At 32.3% G+C, this 15201-nt stretch overlaps 1 protein-coding gene and 1 long non-coding RNA gene across 6 annotated transcripts; both read right to left on the bottom strand.

The window, feature by feature from the left end:
* Positions 1 to 7478: 7478 nt before the first annotated feature.
* Positions 7479 to 9117, bottom strand: LOC139877657 (uncharacterized). Of its 5 annotated transcripts, none has more exons than XM_071865088.1 (4): positions 9037 to 9117; positions 8350 to 8537; positions 7986 to 8039; positions 7479 to 7798 (listed from the first exon to the last, which is right to left on the bottom strand). In XM_071865088.1, the coding sequence occupies exons 1-4, from the start codon at positions 9054 to 9056 to the stop codon at positions 7785 to 7787; spliced, it is 276 nt and encodes a 91-aa protein (XP_071721189.1). In that variant the 5' UTR covers positions 9057 to 9117; the 3' UTR covers positions 7479 to 7784. The 5 variants fall into 5 exon arrangements, 3 of the variants coding, with proteins under 3 accessions (XP_071721189.1, XP_071721188.1, XP_071721187.1); XM_071865087.1 differs by having other exon boundaries at positions 7479 to 7759; XR_011768709.1 differs by having other exon boundaries at positions 7479 to 8039; positions 9016 to 9104.
* A 963-nt stretch (positions 9118 to 10080) lies between these two features.
* Positions 10081 to 10816, bottom strand: LOC139874956 (uncharacterized). Its single transcript, XR_011767905.1, has 3 exons — positions 10786 to 10816; positions 10340 to 10578; positions 10081 to 10245 (listed from the first exon to the last, which is right to left on the bottom strand). It is a non-coding gene; the product is annotated as an uncharacterized lncRNA (long non-coding RNA).
* Between the last annotated feature and the right edge of the window lie 4385 nt (positions 10817 to 15201).

Genomic DNA, 15201 nt, shown 5'->3' with positions numbered 1-15201 from the left:
ATTTAATGCTCAATTAATTCTCACTATAAATGCTCAAGTTCATAAATGCACAAAATAGGATTCGGGAAATAAATGCATCCATATAACGTGCAGTTTCGTAGGTAATCAAGCATACAATACAACTAACTACTTACTAACAACAATTCATGGCATTCAATACATCAAAAGTTCATTTCAAGTTCATCAAACCCTAACCCAAATTCACCAAAATCACTAATCAAGTTTATGAAGTTTTCTAAAACAACCTACACATCAAATTGAAGCTAATGATGTTAGGAACACATTTAATACATGCATTTATAACATTTAATAACATTTAAGCAACCAAATCATCAATCAAACACACCAAACTTTCAAGTTCATGCTAGTTATCAAAAATAACAAGATCGAACATATAAATCATATATTCATGTTAGACTTGAGCCATAGACACTAATTAACAACTTTATAAGTTAAAAACATCAAGAACACAAAATCTAGTGATTTTAGAAAGTTACCCAAATGAGATGTAATCGGTATGGAATCGAAGAGGAAGTTGCAAGGAGTTCAAATATGTAATTTGTTTTGATTGAAGCTTTCTTGAACGAATTTAGATGATGATTCTTGGAGATGGAGTTTTAGAGATAGTTTGAAAGTGTTAAAAGAAAAGAAAAAAGAAATTGATAAAGTGAATGGAGGAGATGGAGTGTTGACCTTTGACCTAGTCAAAGGTTTGGCACTTTGGCAAGTTTGGTCCCTCTAGTTCGGTTGCGGGTGCGTGATTTACCTAAACGAGATATGTTTAAAACGCGTATTAACGGGAGATGTTATAAACATATAACGGGATTTAAAATAGTTAAACGGAAAAAGGCGGGATGTTACAGTTACCAGGTGGCTCATTGATAATGGAATAATGTTTAATGTTTTCTAACATTTTAAATCTTGTGGTCTAAAGTTTATCCAATTATTTAAACCTATAAATCACTCAACATTTTTGTTGACAGTTTACTTGCATATTTTCACAGGTACTTGAGTTTGTTTGATGCTTCCGCTGTGTTAGAAGAGTCTGCATGCATTTGGGCAAATTTTTATTAAACAATTATGAAACTTTAAACTTGCATTCTATTTTGGAATAATTTAAACTTGTGGGTTTTGTTAACAATGTTTTATGTCAACTTTGGTTATTAATATGTTGGGTTGTTTAAACTACATATTTTGAATATGTTTCCTTTTTGGGAAACTTTTGAAATAAAAGAATGCAATGTCGTTTATTAAATTCATTTAAGTTCGATCAAGATGTGGGACCAAGTGACGGAGCCGTTAAGTGTTTTGATGGGGCCATCATAGATTGAGTACCATAGAATGATCATACGTTTAACCTTAGTGGCACTTAAGTGACAGTTAGGTACACTTCACGTATAAAGGGATTAACGGCCCCGATATTCATGTTCAACACTTAAAGCTATCCGAAAAGACGCTCCTTAATGATATATGTTTACATATATAAAATCCTCGACCAAACCAGCATCCTTCCTTTTATCTATATAAGTTTAAGCTTTAAAATCCATTGCTCCTACAATACAAAAAACCCAATTAAATATACTAAAATATAGAGTAATATAAAATGGACGTTCATAGATAAAATAGACTCACTGACTATTGCATACCTCTCTTGGAACGATCTTATACGCACACCCACTATTCTACACTGATCGGGACTCTGCCCATTAGCGCTAAAATCGTAATAGTATATGTTATAAATTTAAAGTTATTGATTCCACACACACGACTACACTCACTTCATCCACCAAACACTAGCAATTATATTGAGAGTTTAGATATATGTTGGTACACATGTAATAAAGATAAAATAACTCTATCGTTTAAGTTTTTATTTGTTCAAATTATTTAGAGAAATTATTTACCGAGGATACATATATATTTTCATTCAAATGTTAATATTATAATCATGTGATCCGAATTTCTTTTCAAAAATGCATGCATGCGTGGCAAATGAGAGTATTCGATGCCGACTGGTTGTCTTTAAAAAATAGAACAATCATGTTTAAAAAAAACTTATTTTTTCAAAAAATTTGAACTTTGAACATTAAAACCTTTTAGCAAACGTTTAAAAGCTTAACTCTTATATGAAATATAAGGTTATATTTAGCAAAACTAGCTGATGGTAGGGATGACAATGTCCATCCGATTCAGCGGATATCCATTCGATTCACCCGCTTTGTGAGGGTTATGGATAAACGTAAATGGATATGGATACGGATATGGATGAACCTAAATGAATATGGATATGGATATGGACATGGATAAAAAGTTTCATCCATTGATATATCCGTTAATACCCGATATACGTATACAAATATATAAATATAAATATATGTTTACATATGTACTATTACAATTGCTTTTATCGTTATATTTGCGTTTTGCTTTCGAACTTATAATGAAATAACTTAACTATGATATATTATAATAAAACGCATATATCTAACAAAATAAACGAACAAATTACATATTTAATTTTTTATAATCTATGTTTAAGAGTAAATTCAACAAATGTGTTCTATCTCGGACAAAGATTACACATTCTTAAGGGTATATTTTGACTACGTTTTTGTTTTCGTCGCATATTAGGAAGTATTATAACATCTTTTTAATATCCAATAGATATCCATTAACCCGCTTCAACCAGTGGATATGGATATGGATGGATGAATAACAATTAAATGGATATGGATATGGATGAACAAAAACTAAATAGATATGGATATGGATACGACATCACCCGTTCCATATCCGATTCATTGACATCCCTAGCTGGTAGCTTTTAGTTTGTAGCTGATAGTTTTTATCTGATAGCTGGTAGATTTCAGCTGATAGCCTTTAGCTAATAGCTGGTAGGTTTTAATTTTTTAAATATATTTTAGTGTTTAGAAAAATAGTTGAATTTGTTAAATAAAAAGTAAAATGTTAAAAAGCTAGAAGCTAAAAATTAAACGCTACTTCAAGTAGTTTTTAGCTTTTAGAATTTTTTTTCTCTTTAAAAGCTCTAAGTTTCTCTAATCAAACGGAACTTTTTATTAGATATGAGTTTTTCCATAGAGATAAAAGTTAAAAGCTTCAAAAATTTAAATAAGCTCGTCGCCAACCGTAAACATAAACATAGCCTAAATGTAAAATCAAGATACACTAACAAACATAACCATAACCATAAATATAAATATAAATAATAAATAATCCAAATATTGGATCCAATTAAATGGGGAAAAAATTACTTGAATGGTTCATGTGTTTTACATCATATTTCGCCGGGAGTCCCTAAATTTCTATTTTGACTTGATTGGTCCTTGTGATTTACAAATGTTACGTAGACGGTCCCTCTGCCAAACGTCCGTCCAAGTCAACCGTTAAGTATTAGCATGTGCCAAGCACATGAGGGTAGTTTTGTCATTTTACCTCGAAAAACTACTTGAGTTGTCCCAGTGTTTTACAAAAATTACTTGAGTGGTCCCTGTGTTTTACAAAATATTTCAAGTAGAGTCCTTGTGTTATTTTTGACATAGGTGGTCCTTGTGTTTTACAGAATATTTCATGTGTTTTTGATTCGCGCTTTCTATCCGTTTACGATTCACGTTACGGTTCGCGTATTCGATTCGCATTTTCGATTCGAATTTTCGATTTCATTTCGCGTTATCGAATCGCGTTTTGGGTTCGCTTTATCGTTTAACATTTTTTCGCATTTTCGTTTCGTGTCATCGATTCATGTTTTCAGTTCTCTTTTCCGGTTCGCGTTATTGGTTTGCATTTTCGATTAACGTTTTCGATTCGCGTTTCAATGCGGGTTTTCGATTTTACTCCTCTTTATCGAATCGCGTTTCCGATTCCTAGTATCGTTTCACTTTTTCGCATTTTCGTTTCGTTTTTTTTTCCGGCTCGAGTTTTCGATTAGCATTTTCGAAAAAAATTGTGAAACGATACCGGAAATCGAAAACGTGACTCGATAACGATAAGTGAAATCGAAAATCCGCATTGAAAACGTGAATCGAAAACGCAAACCAAAAACGTTAAGCGGAAAAAAGAACTGAAAACGTGAAACGAAAACACGAAACTAGAATGCAAAAAAATGTGAAACGATAAAGCGAACACAAAACGTGATTCGGTAACACGAAATGAAATCGAAAATGCAAACCGAAACGCGAACCGAAAACGTGAAACGAAAACACGAAACGAAAAAAATGTGAAACGATAAAGCGAACCCAAAACGTGATTCGATAACACAAAATGAAAAATCAAATCGAAAATGCAAACCGAAAACGCGAACCGAAACGTGAAATGAAAACATGAATAAAAAACACATGAAATATTGTGTAAAACACAGGGACCACCTAAGTCAAAAAATAACACAAGGACTCTGCTTGAAATGTTTGGTAAAACACAAGGACCACCCATGTAATTTCTCGAGGTAAAATGACAAAACTACCCTCATGTGTTTGGCACATGCTAATACTTAACAGTTGACTTGGACGGACGTTTGCAGAGGGACCCCCTAAGTAAAATTTGTAAATCACAAGGACCAGTCAAGTCAAAATAGAAAATCGGGGACTCCCAACGAAATGTGGTGTAAAACACGGGGACCATTCAAGTAATTTTTTCTTAAATGGGACATAAACCAAGAAATAATAAAATAAAATAAAATATCTTCACTATACTCCGTATTAAAATTAAATTTAAAACCAGCCGACAAATTAAAACACGTTTATCAATTATCACTCGTCTAATCACAAACACCTCTAGATGGAAACCAATCATCATAAATACATTGAGAATCAAACATCTCAACATGGTTAAATGTCGTAATATCTAATCGGGTTAGATTGATGAAAATTGAAAATGTACTCGTCAATACGATCATTCAAACACGATAAGCAGGCGGACACCACATAAATCAACAAATCGTCATCCTAAATTAAGCCTCCATTTTTTTCCATTCAAATGATAGCTAAGCTTACTAATTAAAAGATACTAATACAACTAAATATATTTAATAAAAATGGATTGATTTGTTAACTTGAAAAGATTAGTCTCTGATGAAGGTAAACGTTATAGGTCTGCTTAGGTTACTAGTGAAGAGCAAATAATTTTATTCAAATGTACATAATTAATGGGATTATTATGTAATCGTTATCGCCTTTTTCTCTAATCAATTCAAAAAGTGTGTTTGGTGAAACTAGCGGCCGGAGCTAGAGGTAGAGTTTAGCATAGGAGCTGGATCATAAAGTTGGAGTTTAACTTTTTATAATTGTTTGGCATAACTATCTGAAGCTGAGTTCGAATTTAAACATATGAATTGACATACTATGAATTATTTTTTATTTTATAAGCTTCGAACTTATTTAGAGATTATCTTTTTAAGTATTAAAGTTATAAATACATTTTATACTTTCACTTTTATAAATTTATTTCAATTGGGCCTATATACCTAAAAAATACAAGTGTAGATCACGTACGTTCAAAAAAAGTATCAATATGAACGCACTTAACTTATTAACCAGATAAAAAACGAGCTGACGTGACATCTTTGTGAAGAATGGCGTTAGTAATACATCGAAACAAATCACTTTTATATAGCCTACCTCGGAACCAAACTGAAACTATATGACCTATTTATAGCCATATAAAATTCAAAAAATTGCTAAATAATTAATATTACCGGTTCAGCAGGTAACCGTTCAACATTTGTTATCATTAACACACTTTTTGAAAGTATATGACGTACACTGGTATTTTTTTGCATATATAGCTTACATTGGAACAAAAGTATAAGTATAAGGGCGTATTTATAACTTTAACCCTCTTACATTATTAAATACCTAACGCAAAACTCATTTTTCCTTTCATTACATTAATTGTGAATAAGGTCCTGAATAACAAGCATCAATGCATCATGATATCGATATTGATAGTCTTTCACATTTTTATCCTCACTCAACAACCCTAGAAATTGATATGAAAAAAATTTCCATTTGAATATATATATAATTAAACTTGAACCTCCGTAAGCGAATGTATAAATTTTTAAGTCAACCTCACTCAAAATATTTGAAACTGAAGTGGAAACCTCTCATACAAATATCGTAAACCTTAAATAGTGTATTTACTTTATTACAATAACAAGAACAACATCAACAAACAACAAGAAAACTTAATCTCACAAAACTGGAGTATGTGAAAGGTAAGATATAGACAATCATTCTTCTATCATAGAATAAAAAGAAGTCATTTCTCCACTCAAAATAAAACACTCCGACAGTAGAGAAAGTCCTTCCTTTCAATGTTATATGAATAAAGAGATTGCTTTCAAATGAACTTTCGGCCGATAAGTACGCAAGTAGCTTAATCTTTATGAAAATAGTAAAATCAAATTTCTATGGATTTTAAAGCTGTCTGAAATTCAATTTTCATATATTTACTTTATTTTAACTTTTTGAATGACGATATCGACATCGAATGCTCTCATTTGTCACCTACACACGCGTTAGGAGGAAACCCAAATCGCGATGATGTTGGCAGTATCATTGAAGGTTGTGAAAATCTCCCGGAGACCTTCTCAAATCGCATTGATGTTGGCAGTACCATCAAAGGTTGGAAACTCCATACTTGAAGTGAGAATTGAACCTGGGTTAGCAGTACCTCAAGTTAAATCTCATCCCATATCACTCAAACCAAGCTTAGTTGATTATATTTACTTTATTAATTTGTTTATTATTTGGGGATGACAGCAGGAGAAGCTACCAGTAGATTTTTCTAAAGCATTTCTTCTTTTGACTTTTTATTTTTTATTCTTGCAATTATTTTGTTGGAAAATTTCAACTAATCACTAATAACAACCACACATAAAATGATTACGTGTCACATGATTACTTAAAAAAACACTCAGCCTCCGCAATGTAAGTGTTGTTTCAAAGATTATTGGGCCAGCTCAAATTTAGTACTACTAACTTATTTATTTATATTTATACTCCGTAATAGGATAATGTTGACTAAAATACATCAATGACATAAAATATGTAATTTATATTTAACTAGTTTAGTGGCCCGCGCTTCGCGGCGGGTTTTTGAACGACCATAAAGCTAATATTTTAAGTACTCATATATTACGAATGAATTTGAAAGAACATCAAGTTAAGAGTATGTGTTGGATTAATTTACGGTAATCGTTATTGTAAATAAGATGCATAAAAGAAGACTGTGTAATCGTAATTGTAAAAGAACATTTACCAGCCTAAATTGTACGTTTTAGACTTCAGCGAGCTCTTGTCCTTTTTCTATATGATGTAGTTCTAAAGAAATTATTATATCAGTTTTAAACTCCGGTAAAAATCTTCATCATCATTTATGTATAATGATATAGATACAACTAAGTATACTACGATGCTATAACTAACGGTTAATCAAGAAAATACAACATTAAATTATACGATGCTATAACTAACGGTTAATCAAGAAAATAAAACATTAAATTATGATAGATATGTTGTGTTATTCACTCAGAAAAGGCGATAAAAATCCTTAAGGACATCAATGAACTTTTTTTTTTTTTTTTTTTGTAGAACATAAGTTTTAGCTACATACCAAAGGGATTAGAAGCATACGTTTTGTCTGTGCATTTGTCTTTTGATTCTTCATAAAGAGAGACTTCTCAGATGCTTTCTTAGATTAGTTAGCCAATCATTCAATTAGTACTTCGCAGCTACACGCCATCCTTATGAACCACGTAATTTTTTTTTTCAAACATAATATTCTACATAAAGAGCAAAAAAAAATTAAAATAACGTTGCGATTCAACAATTCACCAACCCACCCAACTTGCCAACATCTCATTAAATGAATCCCACATCTGAAAGGAAGCCCAGACCAATATTTATCGCATGCTTAGTTCAACTTTAAGCGTCTACCATTTGCCTGTTTTTCGAGTAAGCAACCAATACCTGTTGTACGACACCAACTGCGGCATGTAATGGTGTTAAAATTGAGTGCGGAACCTGTAACATCAAAATGTAAGATAAAATATTAGTAAAATTTCTAATTTATTATTCAAAATTCACTTGCCTCATCTGTTCAAAGCTCCCATAGCACTATTGAGAAACTGAATACATCAGCTTTATGATCATATTGAATATACACGACTTTTAACTCTTTTCTTAAGCATGATTATCAAACCACTTTTATACCCATATCCAACTACCAAAATTAAAACATATGTAACCAAAAACAGCGGTATACGAATCGAAGAAGCACAAAAACAACAATTTTGGGGGAAAAACATGAAGAACAAAGGAATAGAGAATTTACCTGCAGTCGAATACGCTGGAAGTATCCTTGAAGAAATCGAAGCACAATCTGGAAGCAAATAACTGTATTTTTGGCACAATCGAGATGTAAACTTGAAGCAGATGTGTCGCCAAAAATCGTCTGTTAGGTGAAACCCTTGAACGGTAGAAAAGACGTTTGAATATAAGGCTGGCAATGGTAGTTGTGTTCTAGAGAGATGATAAATAGCCAATGTTAAAAATAAAAAAAAAAGGAGAAAAAAAAACGCTAGAGTAGAACAGTTAGAACAGTAATGCTACAGTATAAAAGTGATTTTGGGGTATGTGGCGGGTTCTCATTGGTTGGCGTTTACCACAATTAGTATATAGTACTCCCTCCGTCTCATTCCAATAGTCCACAGACAAAAAACACGCAGTTTTAGAAAATCCCACTAACTTCATTTCTCCACCAATGAAATATCTTCTCTCTCCAGATCCACCAATGAAATATCATCTTTCCTTTCTATTTATGGAAGTCGACTAACAGAATGGGACAGCCCAAAATGGAATACTGGCCTATTGGAATGAGACGGAGGTAGTATAATATAATTATGTGTATGAAGTAAACGTTTATTCAAGTTTTTATTTATAATAGTTTTAATGAGTGCACTTCATATATAGTAGTATATGATATGTAAAAATGACTTACTGTTAGAGTATAACACTTCACCTCCATTTTTGATGCGTCATTCTTTATCGAAGCTTTTGAACTTTCTTCAACATATTGATCTCGAGGACTTTAAGTTGCCCGATAATGCCTTCTAAAGAATGGGCATGAAGGTTTTCTTTTTGTGGGATAACAGACACCTTCGTATCCCATTTGTAAGGAAGAGCGGTTAAAAATCTTTCGACACATCTTTTGTTTGTAAAAGTTTTTCCAAGAGCCTTTAAGGAGATAACGATAAGGGTAAATCTTCTATACATTTGATCAACATTTTCACCTTTAACCATACAGAAAGCTTCAAAATTTTGAGTAAGATGACGAATTCTGTAATCCTTTCCTTCGTACATCAAAGCAAGACTCTTCCAAATATCATGAGCCGTACCACACCCAAAGATTAACTTATATGTGGTGTTCTTCACCAGCAAAGCCGTAATGTTGCTGACATTTTTTTACAGATCATAATCGTTTGCTTCGAAAAAAATGTAGAATTCATGTAAGAACAAAATCCACATTACGAATAGCAAAATAGCGGAGAATGAAAATTCAGTTACCAACAATAATACTTGCACCATATTCAACATGACCATCCTCTATTAAATTTGACTTTCTTCAAACATTTGTGCAAGAATGATTCTACAAACCCGAATTAAGATCGTAAAAAGACAACCAAAAGCATTTTAAAGCTTGATACAGTTCACATGAATGAGCTACTGAATATTATCATATGTAATTTTACTTACGTGTGCGTCACGAGAATGCGGTTGAATCCGGTCAGACTTGGAATGTTTGGTCGAGATTGGTGATCCTTGTGGTTGTTGATCCATTCTGCACTAATGAGAAAAATGTTTTAACATTGGTAGATCACATAGTAAGTGTGTGCAGTTAGCATTTAGGTACAAATCAACATAGAAAAATGTTTTAAGATCAGTTGGTTGTACAACGGTTTTATGCCAAACTATTAGACGAATATCTTAACCGCCCTAACAAAAGCGCACCACGATAACGGTAGGAGCATTCACAATTACCATTATCAAAATAAGTACTGGTAAGTGTTTCAAAATTAGTAATATCAACCAAACATATACATTACAAACATTATTCATATAATACAGTTTATATCAATACACACAAAACAAATATTTTACAAATTCAAAGAAGAACAATACAAACACCTTCTGTCCTAACATTGAAAACCAAAGATAGTTGAAACACCATCTGCATATGAGATTCGCATAGACATAACTAATAAAAAACAGAACAATGAAATCCATTAAGACAGAAAGAACCTCAAATAACAACATAAACATACCTATAAGATTAGAATGAACAGTGAACAGCAAACCACTATCATCACAAAACGCAGAATGGCATATGGATCCAAAGTAGAGGATCCAACACGTTGATTTCGATTACTTTCTCCGAAGAATAACGTAACAACATGATTGTCATCACTATACCCCATGAATAGATGGTGAAAGACCTTCCAAAAATTTGTTGAATCTTTTTTTAGGAGGCATTATAATACGTACTTATGACATCTGACAACAGCTGAACAGTACATGTAAAGCAAAAATACAGACAAAAACCAATATATCAGACCAAAAAACCCTATCAAATTCTAAAATCCAAACTTACCTAACAAATCCTAAGCAGATATACATGTCAAACAGAAACAAAAAAATATCTGAAATTCCAAAATAGATTAATACATGCCGATGCAATAGAAACAAAAAATCCGGAACAGTAGATCCACACCTTCAATTTGCAGAATCGCACCTTCGATTTTGAAGTCGAGACCTTCGATTTTTAGATCCACACCTTCGTGAAATTAGGGGAAGAGGATCACCAGAAGCGCAGACCATGTGATTGATTTTTGATCACCCAGAAGCCCTAAATTGCAGTTGATTTTTTGTGAGGGTGACAAAAAGGGCGAAGCGAGCGGGTACGCCTACGATAGTGACGACGATAAAGACGACATTTGGTGGTGGTGGTGACGACAGTTGATGGTCACGGTGGTGACCGTACCAGCGGTAGGGGTGGAAGTCGCCAGAGACTTCTCGGGGAGTGAGAAGCAGATGTGGTCAGTTGTAAAGGCCATTTGGGGGGGAAAAATAGTTGCTACAGTGTTGCTACATTATAAAAGTGATTTGGGGTATGTGGCGGGTTCTCATTGGCTGGCATTGTCCATAATTAGTATATAGTATAATATAATAATTATGATAAAATGTAAATAAATAAATATAAAAAAAATTTGAAAGGCCAAACAACTTTTATTAATAACACGAAAAATTACACATGAAGTTCTAGACTAATGTAATGCCTAAGAACTAAACAATGCACGAAAGTGTTACATAGTAAGCAACACGTACAATATTTACAATATCCCGAGTAATTAAGATAGCATTCCGGATTTGTTAACCAAGATATTCAATCCATTTTCCTTTTATTTTCCCCAACCTATTGGAAATCCATTCGAACAACATGACTTAGATTTCATTTAACGGAATCGGGCCATTCCACCTTTTCCCATAGAAGACCATATTGTTCCGATTCTTCCAAATGAAATTGGCACAAATCCATCTCGTTGCTTGCCAAACTTTAGATCCATGAGTAGATGATGAAATGCTATTGTCTTCATTGAGTAGTTCGGTTAAGCTATAACTCGAAAATACATCAATACCCCATCATTTAAACACCCTTTCCCAATCATCGAGAGTGTGTTTACAAAATAATAGAGAGTGGTCTACCGATTCTAAGTCTTCATCGCAAAGGGGACATCTAATGTTGTCAAGATCAATGCCCCGCTTATCGAGTTCAACCCGAACCGGAAGCCTCTTTTTTCTGTCTCTCCAAATAAAGATTTCAATTTTTTCGTGACAAATTTGTTCATAGTGTGGGCCTGCTGTGAGGATGCATTACCGAGAAGCTTTTCATCAATAATTCGTGGCAACATCTTGACTTCGAATAGGCCATTGGTAGTTAATGTCCATTTCCAATTATTACTGAACCTGCAATCAAAATTCAGTGAGGAATGATCTGCTCCAACTGCAACAGTTCATCCAATGTTCGTACAGTGGGTTCACACATGTAGCTCCAAGAAAAAAACAGTTTCGGCATTGATATTTTGTACTCGATCTTTAATAGAATCTCCATTGTTGCTTTCCAGTCTAAACAGTCTTGGGAATATCTTGCGAAGTTTGTCTCTGTCGATCTATTGCTCATTCCAAAATGTGATTTTTTCACAATCACCAATTTCTCTAACGAAAGAATTCTTGAAAGGAATATGAAGGTCTTCTAATGTGGTACCTGTGATGACCCGAAAATTTCTAACCAAATTTAAACTTAATCTTTGTATGATTAACATTTACGACACGATAAGCAAAGTCTGTAAAACTGAATCTCAAAATTTTTGAACTACTTTTATATATTTAATTACCCTTCGGTTGTTTTCGACGATTCGCGAACAATTATATATAAATAGATACATATATACTATAATTTGAAAAGGTAACAATGTATTAATTGTTTGAGACCGTACATTAAACTTATTGGTTTAAATATCTATTTGAATATATATGATAAGTTGGAATATTTATTATTAAAATTTATTTATAAATAACTTCCAATGTGTATTTAAAAACTGATTTATGTATATTAAAAAGATATATACATATATATAATTTCAAGTTATTTAGTAAACGATAGTAACATTCGTTTATTGATTCGATTGATATTTAGATAAGTTAACTAAAGCATTTAAGATGAACCAGTAAAACACTAATTTGCTACAGTATTTTCAAATTGCTACAGTACCCAAAATGCTACAGTGTTTTTGAAAATCACTACTTGCTACAGTGAAATTGACTTGCTACAGTGAATTGCTACAGTAAACACTATTTTAAAATGTATTTTAACAAATAGCGAAACGATGATTTATAGATGTAAATGACCAAAACACTCAAATGTATAAGTTATATTTTGAGTGATATAATTTAGGGATAATTTAAGGCTATATTTTGACTAAGGTACGTGTCCCAAAATGTAATGTACAAGTTTTCTCGGCGTACGAAGGGACATTCGAAAAATTGGAACTGGGACATAAGTCGAGTTACGACGTACGACTTATCGAAACAAAAATTACAAATCAACTATGCACGAAAATAAAATATAATATATAATTAATTAATTTAAATTATATATTATATATATTATAAAAATATGTCGACGAGCTAGTTGCCAATGAAATGTCCCGTTCTTATTGATTAAAAATGTTCCATATTAATTGATTTCGTTGCTAGGTTTTGACCTCTATATGAGAAGTTTTTCAAAGATTGCATTCATTTTTAAAACAAACCATAACCTTTATTTCATAAATAAAGGTTTAAAAAGCTTTACGTAGATTATCAAATAATGATAATCTAAAATATCCTGTTTACACACGACCATTACATAATGGTTTACAATAAAAATATGTTACATCGAAATCAGTTTTTTGAATGCAGTTTTTACACAATATCATACAAACATGGACTCCAAATCTTGTCCTTATTTTAGTATGCAACAGCGGAAGCTCTTAGTATTCACCTGAGAATAAACATGCTTTAAACGTCAACAAAAATGTTGGTGAGTTATAGGTTTAACCTATATATATCAAATCGTAACAATAGACCACAAGATTTCATATTTCAATACACATCCCATACATAGAGATAAAAATCATTCATATGGTGAACACCTGGTAACCGACATTAACAAGATGCATATATAAGAATATCCCCATCATTCCGGGACACCCTTCGGATATGATATATATTTCGAAGTACTAAAGCATCTGGTACTTTGGATGGGGTTTGTTAGGCCCAATAGATCTATCTTTAGGATTCGCGTCAATTAGGGTGTCTGTTCCCTAATTCTTAGATTACCAGACTTAATAAAAAGGGGCATATTCGATTTCGATAATTCAACCATAGAATGTAGTTTCACGTACTTGTGTCTATTTTGTAAATCATTTATAAAACCTGCATGTATTCTCATCCCAAAAATATTAGATTTTAAAAGTGGGACTATAACTCACTTTCACAGATTTTTTACTTCGTCGGGAAGTAAGACTTGGCCACTGGTTGATTCACGAACCTATAACAATATATACATATATATCAAAGTATGTTCAAAATATATTTACAACACTTTTAATATATTTTGATGTTTTAAGTTTATTAAGTCAGCTGTCCTCGTTAGTAACCTACAACTAGTTGTCCACAGTTAGATGTACATAGATAAATCGATAAATATTATCTTGAATCAATCCACGACCCAGTGTATACGTATCTCAGTATTGATCACAATTCAAACTATATATATTTTGAAATCAACCTCAACCCTGTATAGCTAACTCCAACATTCACATATAGAGTGTCTATGGTTGTTCCGAAATATACATAGATGTGTCGACATGATAGGTCGAAACATTGTATACGTGTCTATGGTATCTCAAGATTACATAATATATAATACAAGTTGATTAAGTTATGGTTGGAATAGATTTGTTACCAATTTTCACGTAGCTAAAATGAAAAAAATTATCCAATCTTGTTTTACCCATAACTTCTTCATTTTAAATCCGTTTTGAGTGAATCAAATTGCTATGGTTTCATATTGAACTCTATTTTATGAATCTAAACAGAAAAAGTATAGGTTTATAGTCGGAAAAATAAGTTACAAGTCATTTTTGTAAAGGTAGTCATTTCAGTCGAAAGAACGACGTCTAGATGACCATTTTAGAAAACATACTTCCACTTTGAGTTTAACCATAATTTTTGGATATAGTTTCATGTTCATAATAAAAATCATTTTCTCAGAATAACAACTTTTAAAACAAAGTTTATCATAGTTTTTAATTAACTAACCCAAAACAGCCCGCGGTGTTACTACGACGGCGTAAATCCGATTTTACGGTGTTTTTCGTGTTTCCAGGTTTTAAATCATTAAGTTAGCATATCATATAGATATAGAACATGTGTTTAGTTGATTTTAAAAGTCAAGTTAGAAGGATTAACTTTTATTTGCGAACAAGTTTAGAATTAACTAAACTATGTTCTTGTGATGACCCAGAAATTTCGACTAAATTTAAACTTAATCTTTGTATGATTAACATTCCGACACGATAAGCAA

Source organism: Rutidosis leptorrhynchoides, chromosome 11 (genome assembly GCF_046630445.1).
Source record: "Rutidosis leptorrhynchoides isolate AG116_Rl617_1_P2 chromosome 11, CSIRO_AGI_Rlap_v1, whole genome shotgun sequence".
Classification (NCBI taxonomy): Eukaryota; Viridiplantae; Streptophyta; class Magnoliopsida; order Asterales; family Asteraceae; genus Rutidosis; species Rutidosis leptorrhynchoides.
The sequence above is the reverse complement of the archived record's forward strand: the minus strand, read 5'-3'. Positions and strand labels throughout refer to the sequence as shown.

What these genes read in the sequence shown, in the direction of transcription:
- LOC139877657 (XM_071865086.1), bottom strand. Translation starts at nt 9,056, where the DNA reads ATGACGCATCAAAAATGGAG. An exon ending in ATGACGCATCAAAAATGGAG is followed by an intron (nt 8,538 to 9,036) that starts GTGAAGTGTTAT and finishes TCATCTCTCTAG; the next exon opens with AACACAACTACCATTGCCAG. An exon ending in TCCAGCGTATTCGACTGCAG is followed by an intron (nt 8,040 to 8,349) that starts GTAAATTCTCTA and finishes TTGATGTTACAG; the next exon opens with GTTCCGCACTCAATTTTAAC.